The sequence below is a fragment of the Lynx rufus genome, unplaced genomic scaffold (genome assembly GCF_022079265.1).
Source record: "Lynx rufus isolate CCGP_SWC_20201006 ecotype Redwood Valley unplaced genomic scaffold, mLynRuf1.p SCAF_18, whole genome shotgun sequence".
Classification (NCBI taxonomy): Eukaryota; Metazoa; Chordata; class Mammalia; order Carnivora; family Felidae; genus Lynx; species Lynx rufus.
Genome location: NW_025814832.1, coordinates 21,843,403 through 21,862,384, shown reverse-complemented (window position 1 = coordinate 21,862,384; position 18,982 = coordinate 21,843,403). Strand labels below are relative to the sequence as shown.

Here is an 18,982-nt window from a genome sequence, read left to right as displayed (position 1 = left end):
AGACTCGTGGCCCTGAGATCAAGACCTGAGCAGAGACCAAGAGTTGGACACTTAACCGATTCAGCCACCCAGGTGCCCTGCTTCTAGGTTCACATAAAGCTTACGTGGGACAAAGGTCGGTGCGTACCCACAAGTGAGCAGCGAAGGTCAAATCACTCACTGTCTTGCAGTCAGTCACCCTGGTCTTGCTGGCTCAGGGCAGTTCTTGTTGCTTGAGGGGGTGGTTTGTTTCCATCACGGGATGCTTGCCTGCAGGGTTTTCTGCCTGAGTTAACAGGGAAACTAGAAGGAAGAATTTAATCAATTAGCGAGTTTGAGGTCAAAATGGAGGTAGTTGAAGCCCAGTTTCAATCTAGCAGGTACAGCTTGTCAGTGCAGTGCCGGGAGCACTAGGGTGAGGACACAGGGCTCCCCTTGATCAGCTCACTGTCCTGAAGGGAGACAGACACAGGGCTCTCACCAGCTCGGGGTACAAGCGCTGCTGGATGGGGGTCTGGAAGGGCCGAGAGGAGGGGCCCGCCGCCTCCCCAGGGACCTGGGAGCCCCCCAAGGGTGGAGAGCCCTCCGCAAACATGACAGGTCTGCTGTAAGACACTCGAGAATCTTGTCAGGGGTAGGTCTCAGGCTGAACTGGAGAACCTGACCAGAGTGTGTGTGTGTGTCGGCAGGAGGTACACAGTGTGTGTGCGTGTGCGCGCGCACGTGCCCGCGTGTGTGGCGGCAACAGGTACCGAAGGGAGGGTGCGGACTGGACGTGCGTAGCTGCGCCCCGGCCGCGGGACACCCGGGTGGAGAAGCCACTTCCCGCTCCCGAGCCCCCACGCACTGAGAGCGAGCCCGGGGCGTGGACAGGGGCCACGGGCCGCGGCGGCTTCGCGGGTTGGGCGGCGGGGCGTCCGGGGTGTGGCCGTCGCAGGGCCCTCCCCCCGAGCGGCTCCCGGCCCCGCCGCCCCCTCCACGTCGCGCCTCCCGCCCCGCAGCGCAGCCAGCTTCCCGGTAAGACGCCGCGGGCGCGCTCCCCTGTCGCCCCCCGGCCCCTCCCCGCAGGCGTGCTCACCCCCCCGCTCCTTTCCCCCCTCCTCCCAGGCCCGGTGCCGGGTCCCCTCCGGCGGGGCGGCGGCGGCCGGGAGGCGCGTGTCCCCGCGGAGCGGGCGGAGGGGCCGGGGCGCCCGCGGGGTGGGGGGAGGCGCGGGCCGCCTCCCTTGTCCGCGCGGCCGCCGGGCCCTGAGTCGCCCTTGTCGCCCGCAGGCCATGGCCCACCAGGAGCGCACGTTCATCGCCGTCAAGCCGGACGGCGTGCAGCGCGGCCTGGTGGGCGAGATCATCAAGCGCTTCGAGCAGAAGGGCTTCCGCCTCGTGGCCATGAAGTTCCTGCAGGTAACGCGGCGCGCCGCCGGGGTGCTCCTGCTTCCGCTCCCAGCCGTGGCCCTCGCCTCCGCGGCGACACAGCCGCCCGAGCCCAGCCCCGAGGCCCGTGAGCCCCGGCGCCCTCCGCAAGGTTAAGCGGAGGTGACGTGTCGCCTGCCCGGGCTCGCTGCCTGCGGGGGAAGCCCGCCCCCGCCCGGGCCTATGCCCCGGCCCCCGCGGGCTGCAAGTGTGTGTGTGTGGGGGGGGACGCTGCAAGTGCCCTGGGCGGTGGCGGGGGGGAGCCCTCCCGCAGCCGGCTTCCTCCAGCTTAGGGCAGTGCCTGTCACTTCCACGCCACAGGTAGGGGCACAGATCTGGACCTTAAGGGATAAGTATTGAAATCTCAACCAGGCCCATCTGGGAAGAAGAGAACGTTCTCGGTTAACATCTGAAATGTTTACGAGGACACTGGGAACGGACCTCTCTCTGGCGTATTTCCTTCAACGGCAGACCCTCCACATCTAGATTTTCAAATCACCTACTCTTTAGGGTTGTACCAGCCCTAACGCCAGGGACATTATGAGGGTGTCTTCATGATCTGAACAGTCTTTCTACTAAAAGAGTGTCAGGGTTTGGAGAGGATAATTATTTTATAGATATATGTGTATATATCTATACACATGTATGTATATGCGTATATGTATGTGTGTATATATATATATATGCACACATATTACATACATATATACACACTTACATATGAATGCGGGTTAACATATAACTGGACTTTTAGAAAAGCCGACCTTTGAGTGGGGGGTTCTGGGGATGGGATGGATCCGTATTTGAGCCTCTCCAGTTTACTTCCTAACTGCAACCTCCTGTTCAATGCCAGGCCTCAGAGGAACTCCTGAAGCAGCACTACATTGACCTGAAGGACCGCCCGTTCTTCCCCGGGCTGGTGAAGTACATGAATTCCGGGCCGGTTGTGGCCATGGCAAGTACTTTTGGGGGGGTATGGAGGAAAATAAGGGCTGATACAGGACTGGGCTTGCACAGTGCCCGTGTGTCTTTTTAGACATCGGCCCCAGCTACTCCAAATGCCTTGTTTTACAAACGGAGCCTGCTGGAGTTACTCAGTCAATGGAGCTGCTAGGAGCTTGGGGGGCAAAAGCAAGGGGAAGAAGTTTTCTAATCCAGTGCTAGAAATAGAGCAGTCGATTTCCTCCTGTGGCATTTGTGTCCAGTTGGGAAGGAAGAGAACAGAGGGTACAATAAGGGGCGCAGAGTCGAGGAGAAAGTGGACCTCCTTCCTGTTCTCTGAGGATGGCTTTGTTTCTGCTCTTCCCTGCAATGCACTTTTTGTTTTCATGCAAACCTAGTGTCCCGTGCTAACAGTCAGATGCCCATCCCACTGCCCCTGTTCCAGTCTGATCACTTTTCTCCACCCTTCCATCACCGTTTCTTGTCCGTGTTTGTGGCTGCAGAAGGGTCTTCAGTCCTGTTAGCCTTCCTCTCATGGCTGGGAAGTCCCTGGGTTGGGTAGGTGGTTTCTCTGTCTCCTCGCAGCGTGCCCGGGATGGAGCGCAAGCACCTTGCACCGGCCCCTGCTGTCTGCTGAGGCCGGCTGGTTGGCCATGGCACTGACTGGTCTGATTGAAGTGTGCCGTCAGGCAGGGCTGAGTGTTTGTTCCCGGTGGCCCCAAAGGACAGATCTGATGCAGTTCCTTTTCCCTCCTGTCCAGGTCTGGGAGGGACTGAACGTGGTAAAGACGGGGCGAGTGATGCTTGGGGAGACCAACCCAGCAGATTCTAAGCCAGGCACCATCCGTGGGGACTTCTGCATTCAAGTTGGCAGGTGAGTCCCGAGGGGCGCCAATGATGTTTCCTCAAAGCCACTTAAAAAGGGTGGGGGATGGGTACAAACCATTTGGGGCATATCCCAATTTTAGGAAGGTTTGAACTTTTAAAATTAGGTGGTAATGATCACTGGATGAAAGCTCCCTTAAAAAGTTACTTCCCCCTGGGCTACTTAAAATTTTAACCAAAACCTCACAGAAGGGAGCTGCATGTGGTAGGTCTCAGGAGACACAGCCAAAGAGCCTCTGCTCTGTGCGGTGCTGTGTCTGTAGGCGTGTCATTTAACCCTTTGGTTCCCTTGCTGTATAAAATCTGGGCAAAAACCTTACAGAGTTTAAGATCCAAATGGAATAGAGGGGTTGGGCGTGTAAATGTCTTGGCTGAGCTTTGCAAATTAGGGTTGTAAGAAAATGCAACAGAAATGGCCCCCGATAGTGAATGTATCACATCTCGTCTGGCTCTCGGTCTGGTTCTCCCTGTTTTTCAAAATGAGAGAAGTAATGTTTTGTGGCACAGCAGTCTTGGGGTACAAACACTCGTTTTGGAAGCGGGAGCATAACAGAGCTGAGCCACGGGATGCTTTTGATCCAATACTCTTAGAATTTTATAGTTGCTTTTAAGAGGAAATGCCTTGGGTCTCCTGCTTCAGGTGGCAGTTTGGCGGGAAAGGTCTGCAGCGACCATCCTTTGCTTCAGCCACGAACAGACTTTTGCACTCTAAAATGTGGTAGCCAGTAATTGTTGTCTCTCTCAGGAACATCATTCATGGCAGTGATTCAGTAAAAAGTGCAGAGAAAGAAATCAGCCTGTGGTTTAAGCCTGAAGAATTGGTTGACTACAAGCCTTGTGCTTTTGACTGGATCTACGAATAAAAGGTGGACGACAGAGCATCAGTCCCCTTCGGCACCCCCTGATACGTCCCCGGACACTGCTCTGCATTCCACTGACTTGGAAGCCAGAGAATCAATCTTTCTTTTCTAAAACTTACTAATAAAGCCCTTGGAAACTGGTGCAGTCTCCTGTGCTTACTTGATGCCAAACTGGAAGAAGTGACTTGGTCCCTTGGCTTTCATAGCATTATCCAGAAGCAAATGATCCTACTTGCGGTGGAAGAACCATCTGCCCCTTGTCAGCATCTGGGTGCACTTGTAGACTCTAGGAGGGAAAGTAGTGAGGCAGACGAGGACGAGTGTGGCACTGGTTGGGTGAGTATGGAAACTGAAAAGGAAATAATGAAAATAAGTATCGCAGCTGCCTTAGAGGATGTAGAAAAAGGTGTGTTTCCGTACACAGAATTTGTTGAAACTCGCCAAGGGTGAAACGCGGACCCGTCCAGTCCAGAGTTACATCTTTGTTGACTGAAAACTGGGCGAGTTGTGTCTGAAGAAATGGAAGTCTAAGGACATCTGTAGGATGAGGATGATGCCCCTGCAATGCAGGTGTAAAAGGAACAATGTGGGGCGCCTGGGTGGCTCAGTCGGTTGAGCGTCCAACTTCGGCTCAGGTCACGATCTTGCGGTCGGTGAGTTCAAGCCCTGCGTCGGGCTCGGTGCTGACAGCTCAGAGCCTGGAGCCTGCTTCGGATTCTGTGTCCCCTCTCTCTCTGCCCCTCCCCTGCTCGCACTCTGTTTTTCTCTCTCTCAAAAATAAAGATTAAAAAAAAATTAAAAAAAATTATTTTTCTGTATTATTTTTGAGAGAGAGAGTGAGAGAGCATGAGCAGGGGAGGGTCAGAGAGAGAGGGAGACACAGAATCTGAAGCAGGCTCCAGGCTCTGAGCTGTCAGCACAGAGCCCGACGTGGGGTTTGAACGTGCAAACCGTGAGGTCATGACCTGAGCCGGAGTTGGATGCCTGACAGACTGGGCCACCCAGGTGCCCCATTGTTACTTTTTTTAATGCATATTGCTAGACTACAAAACAAAGACAAAAATACATTGACAGTTTGGTGCAAAAAATGTTACAAGTCAATGAGTTTAACATTTTCTAAATTATTTTTCAATGTCACATTTAATGTTTATATACGCTACGTGCTCTCACTACATTAAGTAGAAGTTTGATTATTAAAGTTACAGATGGGACAGTCCCGAGGTTCAGCATTTTAATGTGTCCCCTGGTGACCCCTCTGCACACGGGCTGAGGTACTTGGATTAGCAGCAGCAGTTAATTATGGGCTTATTTTGTGTCAAGGCTGTTCTAACAACTTTACATACATCAGTTTATTTACAGTCTTCACAACTCTTAGGAGGTTGGTATCCTCACTTTACGACTGAGGAAACGGAGCCAGATTACAGACTTAACCAGTAAAGGAGTAAGGTTTCAGTGCCGGCAGCTGGATTCGGACCCCACGCTCTTGGCCACTCTGCTTTACCTAGTTTTCCTTCCAAGTGACTCCAGAAAATTATAAGGTTGGAGGGTAACTGGAGTCAAATTTGGAGTGGGGAAAGCTGTGGACTTTATGGTGTGGACTTAAGGACTTACTTTGGTAGTGAATGAGAAAGGGTGGACTGTGGTGAGGGTAAATCCTATATACCAGCTAGGTGTGTGAAAGCAGTTAACTCCTTCAGAACCTTTTATGATTTCAGTACAACTTTTATTTGAACGTGTATTACACGCATTGTTTAAAATGCGTTACTTTAGGGGCCCTGGGTGGCTCTGTTGAATGTCCGACTCTTGTTTTTGGCTTAGGTCACGATCCCAGGGTCATGGGATTCAAGCCCCACATTGGGCTCTGTGAGTGTGGAGCCTGCTTAAGATTCTCTCCCTCTCTCCCTCTCCCCTACTTGCTTGCCCTCTCTAAAAAAAAAAAAAAAAAAAAAATATATATATATATATATATATATATACATATATATGTATATAAAACCTTTAAAAAACTGGGGCGCCTGGGTGGCGCAGTCGGTTAAGCGTCCAACTTCAGCCAGGTCACGATCTCGCGGTCCGTGAGTTCGAGCCCCGCGTCGGGCTCTGGGCTGATGGCTCAGAGCCTGGAGCCTGTTTCCGATTCTGTGTCCCCCTCTCTCTCTGCCCCCCCCCCCATTCATGCTCTCTCTCCGTCCCAAAAATAAACGTTAAAAAAATTTTTTTTAAAAACCAAAATGCTTTATTTTTTTCATCATAATATGTTCTTTAATCCCCACCCCCTGGTTCCCTCGTGCCCCCACCCACCTCCCCTCTGGTAATGGTCAGTTGTCCAGAGTTGAGTCTGCTTCTTGGTTTGTCTCTATTTTCCCTCCTTTGCTTTTTTTTTAAATTCCACATTGAGTGAAATCATGTGGTATTTATCTTTCTCAGATTTATTTCACTTAGAATTATACTCTGCTCTATCCATGTTGTTGCAAATGGCAAGATTTCATGCTTTTTATTTATTTTTAAAGTTAGAGAGAGAGAGAGTGGGAGTGAGAATCTGAGCTGTCAGCACAGAGCCTGATGCAGGGCTTGATCCCACAAACCATGAGATCATGACTTGAGCCAAAATCAAGAGTCAGATACTTAACCAACTAGGCCACCCAGGCACCTCCCATTCTTTTTTATAGTATTTTATTATTTTTATTTATTTTTAAATTAAAAAACATTTTTTTAAATGTTCACTTTAAATTTTTTTTTTTTTAACGTTTATTTACTTTTGAGACAGAGAGAGACAGAGCATGAATGGGGGAGGGTCAGAGAGAGGGAGACACAGAATTTGAAACAGGCTCCAGGCTCCGAGCTATCAGCACAGAGCCCGACGCGGGGCTCGAACTCACCGACCGCGACATCATGACCTGAGCCGAAGTCGGCCACCCAACCGACTGAGCCACCCAGGCGCCCCTTAAATGTTCATTTAAAATTTTCTTTTTTCAACGTTTTTTATTTATTTATTTTTGGGACAGAGAGAGACAGAGCATGAACGGGGGAGGGGCAGAGAGAGAGGGAGACACAGCATCGGAAACAGGCTCCAGGCTCCGAGCCATCAGCCCAGAGCCTGACGCGGGGCTCGAACTCACAGACCGCGAGATCGTGACCTGGCTGAAGTCGGACGCTTAACCGACTGCGCCACCCAGGCGCCCCTAAATGTTCATTTTAGAGAGAGAGTGTGTGTGAGCAGAGGAGGGGCAGAGAGAGAGGGAGACAGAATCCTAAGCAGGCTCCAGGCTCTGAGCTGTCAGTACAGAGCCCGACATGGGGCTCAAACCCATAAACTGTGAGATTATGACCTGAGCTGAAGTCAGACACTTAACTGAGCCGCCTAGAGCCCCTATTAATTTATTCTTAAAGTTTATTTATTTTGAGAGAGAGCACACACAAGCAGAAGAGGAACAGAGAGAATCCCAAGCAGCCTCCACACTGTCAGCACAGAGTCCGACGCGGGGCTCAATCCCACAAACCGTGACATCATGACCTGAGCCGAAATCAAGAGATGCTTAACTGACTCAGCCACCCAGGCGGCCCTTTTTTATTTTTATGGCTAATACTCCATTGTGTTTATATATACACTATATTTTCTTTACCCATTTATCTATGGATGGACACTTGGGCTGCTTCCATAGTTTGGCAATTCTAAATAATGCCGCAATAAATAATGGTGCGTGTATCCCTTTGAAGTGTTTTTGTATTCTTCGGGTAAATACCCAGTAGTGTGATTGCTGGATGGTAGGGTAGTTTTTTGTTTGTTTTTTAAGTTTGAGAGACAGAGAGAGGGAGAGGTGGTTCTGGTTTTAACCTTGAGGAGCCTCCATACTGTGTTCAGTGGCTGCACCAGTTTGCATTCCCACCAGTGCATGAGGGTTCCTTTTTCTCTGCATCTTCGCCAACACTTGTTTCTTATGTTTTTGATTTTGGCCATTCTGACAGGTGTGAGGTGATATCTCATCGTGGTTTTGATTTGTATTTCCCTGATGGTAAGGGATGATGAGCATCTTTTCATGTGTCTGTTAGCCATCTGTGTTTCTTCTTTAAAATGCATTACTGGGGCGCCTGGGTGGCTCAGTCGGTTAAGCGGCCGACTTCGGCTCAGGTCACGATCTCACACTCCGTGAGTTCGAGCCCCGCGTCGGGCTCTGTGCTGACCGCTCAGAGCCTGGAGCCTGCTTCAGATTCTGTGTCTCCCTCTCTCTCTGACCCTCCCCCGTTCATGCTCTGTCTCTGTCTCAAAAATAAATAAACGTTAAATAAAAAAATAAAATGCATTACTTTTTTCCGGGGTTATTTGCTTTTTGTCAATAGGCAAACCCTATTTGGCCTGCTTGTGAGACTGGCCAAAGAGGGTTACGCCAGCCTCAGCAAGTCTATAAGAGGAAATCCTTTACTGTTCCCCCTGATCTCACAAGGCTGGATAAACAACACAGGGCTAAAAAGTTACTTACTTCTGGGAAACACTTACTACTCTTAATGCATATGCTGGGCATAAAGCACACCAGAAAACTAGTTTCCTAAGAGGCTTAAAGAATAATATATATATGTAAAACTCATGGGACTGTAAATGAGAGCCAAGCTGGGAATTCCCATGTACTAGGCAACTATTCAAGCCATTTAAGGTAGAAAGCAAGGCAGATACTGTTTTTCTTGGAATGTGTTCTATATTTCTAAAGTGTGATGATGAAATTAACCCCAGAAGAGACTCAACCCATTATCTTACATCCATAAAATTCTCTGCACCTTTTTTAGTAAATGTTGAGTAACTTACTGAAGAGACAGTTGGTAAAGGAGGGTGTCTTGCATTTCCTCTTCATGTAAACAACAAGAGCTAGCTGGGATAATTTTTAATTTTTTTTAATTGATTTTTTAAAAAAATTTATATCCAAGCTAGTTAGCATATAGTACGATGATTCAGTAGATTCCTTAATGCCCCTTGCCCATTTAGCCCATCCCCCCCTCCCACAACCCCTCCAGTAACCGTTTGTTCTCCATATTTGTATCTATTTTTTTGTCCCCGTTTTTATATTTTTGCTTTCCTTATGTTCATTTGTTTTGTATCTTGAAGTCTTCATAGGAGTGAAGTCATATGATATTTGTCTTTCCCTAATTTCGCCTAGCATAATACCCTCTAGTTCCATCCACTTAGTTGCAAATGGCAAGATTTCATTCTTTTTGATTGCCGAGTAATATTACATTGTATATATACCACATCTTTATCCATTCATCCATCGATGGGACATTTGGGCTCTTTCCATACTTTGGTTATTGCTGATAGTGCCCTAGCTGGGATAATTTATATACAGCCTATGAATCGTCTGCTGTTGAGGTTAAGGGAGCTTAAAAAAAAGTCCCCATGGGGCACCTGGGTGGCTCAGTCAGTTAAGTGTCTGACTTTGGCTCACATCATGATCTCACCGTTCATGGGTTTGGGCCCTGTGTCGGGCTCTGTGCTGACAGCTCAGAGCCTGGAACCTGGTTCAGATTCTGTGTCTCCCTCTCTCTCTGCCCCTCCCCCACTCACACTCTGTCTCATTCTGTCTCTCAAAAATAAATAAATGTAAGACTAAAAAATAATAAAAAATGAAAAAAAAAAAAAGTCCTCTAGCAAGCATGCCAAGGCTGAAACAGCATGTTCGAAAGTGACGAAACCTCCCTGCCGGCGGTCGCACTCCCCTCTGCCCATGCTGTGCTTTTGCCATTTACCTTTCTATGAAATCCTGGCTCAAATGCAGCCACATCCACATATCCATCCATATTCTGTTCCTCCCTTGTCAGCTACCAGCAGATTCTTCCTCACTCATGTGCTTGCTTTCCCACATAGGGGCACAGGTTCTGGGAGGAAGGAACTGACCTGACTCTCTCAGAGACCTGTGATTGCTTACAGAAGGCACTCAGTACTTTGAATAAAAAATGACACCCTTCAAAGACTAAAGCGTATTAAAGAACCGCTCAGATACAACTCAACTTTAACATTTTATTTTGTGTAAAAAAGGGCAAATTTAGTGAATTATTTTCATCTTGTACACAAAGTTATAATTTTAATGCTTTTCACATCCATGCTGAAAATTTGCAGTTTGGTAAAAATGAAAGGAACATAAGTTTCTCTGAAGGAATTTTTCACGCCATTATATACACTTCCTGAGAAAGTCTCAAACACTTTCTCAATGATCACAAGTTACCAAGAAAATAAAAGATTAATTTGTACAGATATTGATCTATATATCAAATACATACAGAAATGATGTAAAAACCTTATGCAGTTTACTTTGACCTCTGTCCTCAAAAGATTTGCCCAGGGACAGATGCTTTTCTTTTGTATAAATGACTGTGGCTTTATTTAAAATATGAAAATCAAAGGAAGCAACCCAGTTTAATCACAGTATTTTTAAAATCCCTTCCCAATAGTAAAGGATCATTACCAAATATATAGCACCATAATACAAATATTGATGGGAGAGGGTATTCACATCACGCAAAATTAATATAATAAAAACAAACAAACACTGAAAACCCGTGTTAGTATCCGTAGAAGTTGTTGATAACAGCTTTAGCTTTCCTCATACACAGCAAGGAAAAGGTTAAAAGAGTTTAAACTACCAAAAATCCCCAAATAATCCTAACAGGAAAAAAATGAAAGCAAACCCAAGGTCAGCAGTACATTTTGAACCGTAAAAGAGAATGGGGCTATTGGGTTGTACGACTGGAGTTATGGCTAAGACACCAATCTCCTCTGCACTGACTTATTTCCTGTTTATCAGCGGCAGGAGTTAGAGCCTGAATGATGAGGAGGGCTTCAGATTGTGTTTAGGCTGCTAGGAAGTCCTTGCCAACCTTTAGCTGTTGGTCACGGGGTCAAGACAGGAAACACTTGGCAGACAGGTGGGAAATTCGAAAACACTCAGAGCCTGGTTTTGCTATATAATTGGAAGCTTACAGGACCTGGCTACAAATGAGCATTGTACACAACTCATTACCAGGCTCCAAATCAAATCCCTCCTGGGTTTCTCAGGTCCCTGCAGAGCCCCGGAGCCCAAGGTACTGGCAAAGCGCACCATGCAGCTGCTTCCTGTGCCCCTGTCACGTGTCATGGAACCAGAGCCTGAGAACGAAGATCGTGGTAAGCCCTGCTTTGGAAGTCTTCCAGGCTTTAAGTTTATGGGAAGATTCTTTAAGTTAAAGATTTGGGAAGTGTGAGGATGTCACATTTACAGTAGGTCCCTCTCAGTAAGGTTGTTTAAGATAAATATCCAGTAATTTAACAGCTGAATTCACATATATTTGACACGTGAGAATCAACCTGGCGTTGATATGATCTGCATTTATGCCCCTAAAGAGTCAGTATTAAGAAATGTTGACATGCGATTCCATACATTCTTACACTATAAAGTAACAAATTTTACTTCCAGTAGCAACTACAAAACCTTATGTTATTAACCCCTCTTGCATAGAATGAGGTAAACCTGTGCGTATTACCAATGCTATTTATTCCCAAAAGTAGAGCAATATTTTAGAAAATAAATTGCTGGTTTTTAATGTTCTATGCATTTTAAAATTCAAACAAAAATCTTACCTAAAATGATCTCCTGGGGGTTTCCATTACCATTTTTTTAAAGCATTCCATAGGCTGAAGGACTTTAGAGGTTAATCATTTTGATTAATTTCTAATTAGCCCTACCTATATTCCAGAGGAGATGGCCAATGTTACCACTCTGAAGAGGCCAGGCTAAGACCCAGAAGCACTTCTAGAACAGATGCAATTAATTCCTGAGAGTTTAGTTTATGAACCTCACTGGTAAACGCTAGAGCTCTCTCATTCAGTCACAACTCAGAAGGTCTGAAAAATGCAGAGAGCAAACCTTTCACCAATTTACCCTTGTATCCTTTTTTTAAAGGAAGCCATGTGAATTTTAAAATAGGGAATGTCTGAAATGGTCCAAATCAGTTATTATCGTTAAAATTAATTTTGAATACAATTAAAAGACAATTCATACTATATATATATATATTTATATTTATATATATGGAATTTTAAGAAAATTAAATTCTCTTTCAAATTAGTTTTCTAACAAATCCAGGATAGTTAAAAGCAGAGCTGGAATGATTTTGAAATCTAAACGGATTTTTGGCTTTAAACAACTCTGAATTTGATTCCACTGGTAATACAGTAGAACATCTGTTTTGGGGTGTGGTTATACCAAGTATCATCTAACTGATGGAGGGAAATGGTAGAGGCCTGACCAGAATCCCTCATGTGGGGTATCTTTAGTAAGGAAAATAAAATGAACTACGGACAATATTGCATTTTCCCCAACCCCTCGACATGTAGACTGAGATCCTGTATATCTTGTCAACCATTCCAGTTTAACACTTTAGTGTTAGGATAATTTTAATCTTTTTTTTTTTTTTTAATTAAAAGAGAACATATAAAAGTATCCAGAGTTCTTCCAGTTTCATATAGAACTCCAAATAAATTTTCACAGAATGAAAAACATTTCTGTACAAACATTTAAAATGGGCTGCAATAAAATGCCAACAAGCAGAATTAATTACCCCTTCCATGATCCTATGTGGTGATGAACCCTCCCTGGGAGGGGGGTTCAGTTGCATATTTCTGCAGCAAAGGAAGCTGGAGATGTGACTGGCCTAACTTCTAAAATCCCAAAATCTCCCAACAGGTACCAAAAAGGTTCATTTGTAATGACAGTTCATTTGCATTTACAACTATATCCTTCTTTTAAATCATTTCCTTCAATCCTGCTACCTAAACTTTAATCTTACCAAAAAGTTAGAATTTCAGTTGTTAACAATGCACATAAATCCAAACTTGGAAAATATTACAAAATTCTTCCAAAAGCTTCAAATACAACACAAAAATTGTCCATCTTTATAAATTGAAAAATTTCCCCCCACGACTAAAATAGTTTCCCCACCCACCTGAAAAATCTGGAACTGAAATTTTCTATGTTTAGCAAAATGTCCCAGTGGAATAGCCCCGCTGTACAGCTCGGTTGGTTATAAATCAGTCCTGTTTTGTAAAACCCCTCCCTCCCGCCCCTGGGTCCGGAGCCCGCCTCAGGGCTCCTGTTTGATGTAGAAGCTGGCAGAGCCATTGCTCTCCTGATCGGACGCTCCTTGGAGGAAATTATAATCCTCTCCATCTATCAACTCCTCCTTCAGCTGCAATGTAGTCACTGCATGAGAGAGATAAATGCAGGGGATGTGATTAAGCCTTTCTGGAAAATTCAGATTACTTTCAGTCTTCAGGTTCCACCAGCTTTATACAGTTAATAAGACTTCTTCATGTCTTCCATAACTCTTAAAATTAACCCCCAGAAGTATGAACCTTTAATTCACTTTAATTCTTAAAATATATTGGCAGTTAGGAAAGTCCCAGAAAGGAACAATGCCGTAATCTAGACACTGCACAATGAACCTCTTCAATGAAGTGGTCAAGTTAATAGTGATCGCTGATTTGATGAGAATAATTTGAATTTTTCTTATAACTAAGTATTCACTTTTATGTCAATGTCTATACAACAGTGACGCATTTCTTGCATGATTCTGAACTCTAATATTTAAAATAAGTGACGTTAATAAATGACTTCAATATAATCTTATCATCTCCAAGGAGTACCTTCATTAAAAAGACTCCCTGTAGAAAAAAGATATAAATTTGATAATAGTAAAATAGTATTATAAATAATATAAAGTATGATATCATCTATGATAGACATGTTATGTTTATACATAATTTTCATATTCATAAAAATAAGTCATAAATCTGATATTGGATAAACACCTATATTAAAACTAAAATCCTGGAAAACTTGAACAATCATTTTAGGTAAAATAAAACTTTACTGACATCAGCAATGTGAAAATCATTGGTGCAAAATGGCTAATGATGTCAACGGCATCACCTAACAGCAGTACTGCCTGAGTCCTTATCGGAGGATCTGAGGACTTCCTTTTTTAAAATTTTAAGTAGGCTCCACGCCTAACATGGAACTTGAACACATGACCCTGAGACTGAGTTGCATGTTCTACCGACTGGGCCAGGCAGGTGCCCCTGATGACTTCCTTTTTAATGAAGACAAACCCAACAGTCTAGACGGTCCTCGATTCATAAACAGGCCATGTTCCAGTAAGTCTTTATTTCTGTGGACAACTGTTTTTAAGTTTCTAGTATTTTCAGTGGGGTTTAGATTTCTTGATAGCCACTGAAGTCATGGCTAGTCAGAATCGTTAGGGACAGGAAGGCTTCTTTCTAATGCATGGGCAAAGACGAAGAAAAAAATTTTTTTCTTTGCTGGGCCCAGCAGTGGCCTTGGGCAAAAACTTTAGGCTATTTAATACCGAAATTTTCCTTTTTTAAAAAAATAAATCCCTCTTAAGTTACTGTCCTTCAACACAATTATCCAGTAACTTCAGATTCCTCTGAATCCTTTCCTGGAGGTTCATGGTCTACCGTTACTTCCTACAGAACTCTCCTTCAAAAAATTACTTCCCTACTTTTTAAATAAAAATGGTCTCAGCTAGGTGCTAAAAACTAGTCTTAGTAACCACCAACTTCTCAGAAAGGTACTCAGGTTTCTTTTTTTAAATTTTTTTTTTTTTTTTAACGTTTATTTATTTTTGGGACAGAGAGAGACAGAGCATGAACGGGGGAGGGGCAGAGAGAGAGGGAGACACAGAATCGGAAACAGGCTCCAGGCTCTGAGCCATCAGCCCAGAGCCCGACGCGGGGCTCGAACTCCCGGACCGCGAGATCGTGACCTGGCTGAAGTCGGACGCTTAACCGACTGCGCCACCCAGGCGCCCCAGTACTCAGGTTTCTTAAAGAAGTTACCGTTTAACCAAAATTGGGCTGGTCAAGCTCCAAATACTGGAAATGGGTGGTCCTGTATGCTAACACACTGACTGGGATCCAATCCTTCCTTCTCCAATTTCTTTAGCACAAGGATGTGTTAAATCAGAGGTCACAAACTGTGTCCTTCCCACTCCCTCCTCCCATGGTTCTTTTAAATTTGACTGAATATTTGGAAACAAGAGATTTCCCGTTAAGACCCTGGAAAGTAGGGACACTTGGCCACAGACAGCCAGCTTTTCCAGGGCTGTGGCTGGGGGAACTGACTGCCAGCGCAAGCCTCCCTGGGCCGCGGTGCCTGCCACAATCGCGTTTGGGCAACGTGTGACTCCCACCCATGCTGGCTGTGTTACTCTCTGAGATAACTCGTCTTCAAATCAAAGGTGCAAGTTTTGTTTTTTCCATTACGGATCTTTTCATTACAATTGGAACAAGACGATGTGCACATATATGGAATGTAAACTGGGAACTGCTTATACAGAAAGGAAAAAGTCAATTTATGAGAAGAATTAGGGCTCAGAGAGTATTTAGATGAACAGTAAGCCAATTAAGTTTACCTGAATCACTAACTAGATAGTACCACCATGTGGAACAATATTAAAATGGTTATATTTTTAAAGTCAAGTAGTGCAGTCGCAGAAAAATACTTTCTTCCTGATCATAGTTACAAAGATTAGTTTAAAAAATAGTGGTCTTTCCGGTGCCTGGCTGGCTCAGTTGGTAAGGCAATGGACTCTTGATCTCAGGGTGGTGAGTTTGAGCCCCACACTGGGTGTAGAGATTACTTACAAATAAAATCTTTAAAAGAATAGTGGTATTTGATATCTTAATAATTTAAAGAATAATCTTTTGAGAGAGGTCAATTCACTTCATTTTACTTTGGTATTTGTTTTGGTAATGGTGTTAAAAAATTTAATAGTCCAAAGACAGAAAAGCGAATACACTAAGCCTATAATAACAGCAAAACAAACACCAATCAGACTGTTGGGAAACTCAAAGTAAACACGACTGTGCAGTTCTTCTTTTGCGTAATATAATTAACAATACTTTTATGGAGACTATCAAGAATATAATAGTCAACCTTTAAATCTAACCAACACATATTAATTGTTAAGGACATTTGAACAATACCATGAAAATAAATACATGGAAAAGAAAAAAAAAAAAACAACAAACCATGTTTCATTAAAGGTGCAGTACCCACAATAAAAGGTTGGTTAAAACAGTATCTTGTTCTAGGATGATCAGATGGCTAAATGAATGAGAAAAGAGTTCCTGTGCTTCAGACCAAACGTTCCATTCAAATGGATGTTTGTTTTTTTGAAATGGGACAAAGGTAAGTCGAGATTCTAAAGCACATCCTGAAACTATCTGCATTTACTATAAACAACAAATTTCTGGAGTATGCTTCCACTCATGTTAAAATATGGAAATAATGTGCTTAAAAAAAAGTAACTCAAGAGAAAGGTGAAAGGCTCACTCAGATGTGGAATGCTTTGATGCACAGTCTGACGGTTTTCATGGAACCTAAAACAATGCCGGTCTGGTATCTTCACACGAATCATTTCTCCTTTCTAGGCCTTATACTCAATGAATGACGGATGAAATAAAATAGATCCTGTGGCTGAATGCGGCGCAAGTGCATTTTTCTAGCTCCGTTTTTAAAAGGAAGTCACTTTGCTGACTCTCATCACTAATATTTCAGGAGATGAACTAATGGAAATCATATTTTCCTAGCTGGAAGTCCAGAAGTAATAAACTCTGAGTAGCTAATCAAACTGTAGCTTCCAGGTAGGTCAGATAGCAATGTAGTACCACACAGTTTCACCAGAGTAAAATCACACCAAGTCCCACACGATGTGCCCCCAGCTCAGAAGACACTACAGACACCGGTGGAAGAAGGAAGTCACTTAGGAGACCCTGTGGTTTCCATCCCATGCATGTACTCTAAGTTCTTGGGTTCTGCCAATCCTAGAACTTAGGTTCTATTATACATGAATTAGTAACATCTTACAAAATGTGACACGCACCTTCTAAATTAGTCTAATTCTTAAAACCCGATAAAAACGCCAATAAATCCAACAAAACTCAATAAAAATTCACGTATTCAGAGCTCACAATATCTATAGTTAATTGCTTAAAGACTATTTCATAAATAACAAGGTCAAAACAAAAGAGACAAACAAGAAAAGAAACTGAAATGCTCTTTAGATAGACTTTAAATGTTTTTCCATTAAAGAGCAGATAAACTCATATTTGCAGTCCTCATCTACTTTTTATACAAAAGAGAGTAATTTCTTCTAGAAATAAGGATATTATTAGAGTGATCTTCAGGAAGACAGAGTAGGAAGAATGATGATGACCTAATACCCTGGTAAGGAGACTAAAGCTAAAGAACGTATCTTAAAAATGGCACTCCTGTCCCCCACCCCCCAAAACCCCCAAGTCCCCCAAAACTTCAGGTATAAAGATATTACGAACAGAGGAGGAAGAAGAAGAAAACACAGCTAGGTATTAACACCCATCAGGGTTTTCAACATACAAAAGGCATTTTAAAGAATACGGATTAAATAAAACAAGGGAGTTTAAAAGCAATAATTAGGATATGGCAGGACAGATGCCAAGGCTAAGACAACTCTGGCTTCTAAGTGCTCTCCTCCGCACTTCTGTCTGAGGTTCATCACACGCAAGTGAAACCTTTCTAGTATTTTATGGTGCTATGTTTGTTCTTAGCAATTACAAAGGGCAAAATATTTTGCATTCCTTACAAGCTAGTGGCTTCGCCAAACCAATTAAATTCAAATTAAATGTCACTTACTTAATCACTGTAAGTACATAAGCGTGAAATAATGGGAATTAAATTTTACTCAAATTCAACACCAAAATTACACAAGACTGTATTTCCAAGTCCATGTTATTCAACTAAGATTGTGGTAAATGTTACCACCAGAACCAAAATTCCACGGGAATGCAAAGCCTCATATTTGGCTCTGATTAATCAGACTGATCCCTAACGGTGTGCTTCTCCCCTGGTCAAGCTACATGGAATTCTGCAATGGAAAATGTTCAGCCATTTTAATGAAACCACGACATGCTGCCTCTCAATTCCACCAACTGAAATGATGAGCTTTCTCCTAATGTGAAGCTCAGAAGCGGTTTATAATAAAATAAAAACCCCTCCCTGATGACTTAACTTAGTGAAGTGACTACCAAGGACTAGTGAAGATGAAGTTTTTAGTTGAAAGAAAAATAAAAATTTAATGAGTCAGCATCTGTCACGCCAGACCATGCTTTGTCTCCCACCGCCCTGCCCAGACTTTCACCCCCTGTAGTACCTGAGGTGCTGATGGGACTATTACCTGTTTTGAGGCTGGGAATGAACTCTCGGCTAGTGCTGGGAGGTGGGAAGGCCTCCGGGGCTGTCTGTGCTGGAGGAGGAGTCAACTCTTCGTCACCAGAGAAGCTCCTCCGCACCCCACCTGTCATGGGCAGGCTCGACAAACTGACAGGCTTCTTCCCAACTGGCATCTTCCTCTCTAAATATCAAGTCAGACTAAAGTAAGCTTTTACTTACATGCGTGGTAAGAAAAGTGCAATATAACTAGGAAAGATTATGTTGCATAGGATACTCTGAAAAGAGAACCAACTATGCAAGGTCTGTGTTTCTGAAAACAAGGAGTGTGAGTGTGTGTACACGTGGGTGTGTATGTTGGGGGTGAATGGGGGGGGGAGATTATTTCTGGTCTCTGAGAGCCTGGTAATCCTGGTTCCTGACTCTCTTAAACAAACAAAAAAAAAGGATATACACACACGCTAATACATAAGTAAATTATATATATATATATATTTTAAATGTTTATTTTTGAGAGAGAACATAAGTGCAAGTGGGGGAGGGGCAGAGAGAGAGACAGAGAGAGGGGGGCGGGGGAGAGAGAGAAGGAGACAGAGAATCCAAAGCAGGCTCAGAGCTATCAGCATAGAGCCTGAGGCAGGGATCAAACCCATGAACCATGAG

The 18,982-nt window shown here is 44.1% G+C and overlaps 2 protein-coding genes across 12 annotated transcripts in view; one reads left to right on the top strand and one right to left on the bottom strand.

Annotated features, from left to right (window-relative positions):
* Positions 1 to 916: 916 nt before the first annotated feature.
* Positions 917 to 4,214, top strand: LOC124513221 (nucleoside diphosphate kinase B). The gene is made up of 5 exons (XM_047081024.1): positions 917 to 996; positions 1,249 to 1,377; positions 2,240 to 2,341; positions 3,090 to 3,202; positions 3,959 to 4,214. Exons 2-5 carry the CDS (start codon positions 1,252 to 1,254, stop codon positions 4,074 to 4,076), a joined length of 459 nt encoding a protein of 152 aa, XP_046936980.1. The 5' UTR covers positions 917 to 996; positions 1,249 to 1,251; the 3' UTR covers positions 4,077 to 4,214.
* A 5,846-nt stretch (positions 4,215 to 10,060) lies between these two features.
* Positions 10,061 to 18,982, bottom strand: part of MBTD1 (mbt domain containing 1) — a 71,064-nt gene continuing 62,142 nt past the window's right edge. For all 11 annotated transcript variants that reach the window (XM_047081017.1, XM_047081018.1, XM_047081020.1 and 8 more), the window contains one exon: positions 10,061 to 13,291. In XM_047081017.1, the coding sequence (XP_046936973.1) occupies positions 13,173 to 13,291 (119 nt within the window). In that variant the 3' untranslated portion in view covers positions 10,061 to 13,172. The remainder of the gene's footprint in view (positions 13,292 to 18,982) is intronic.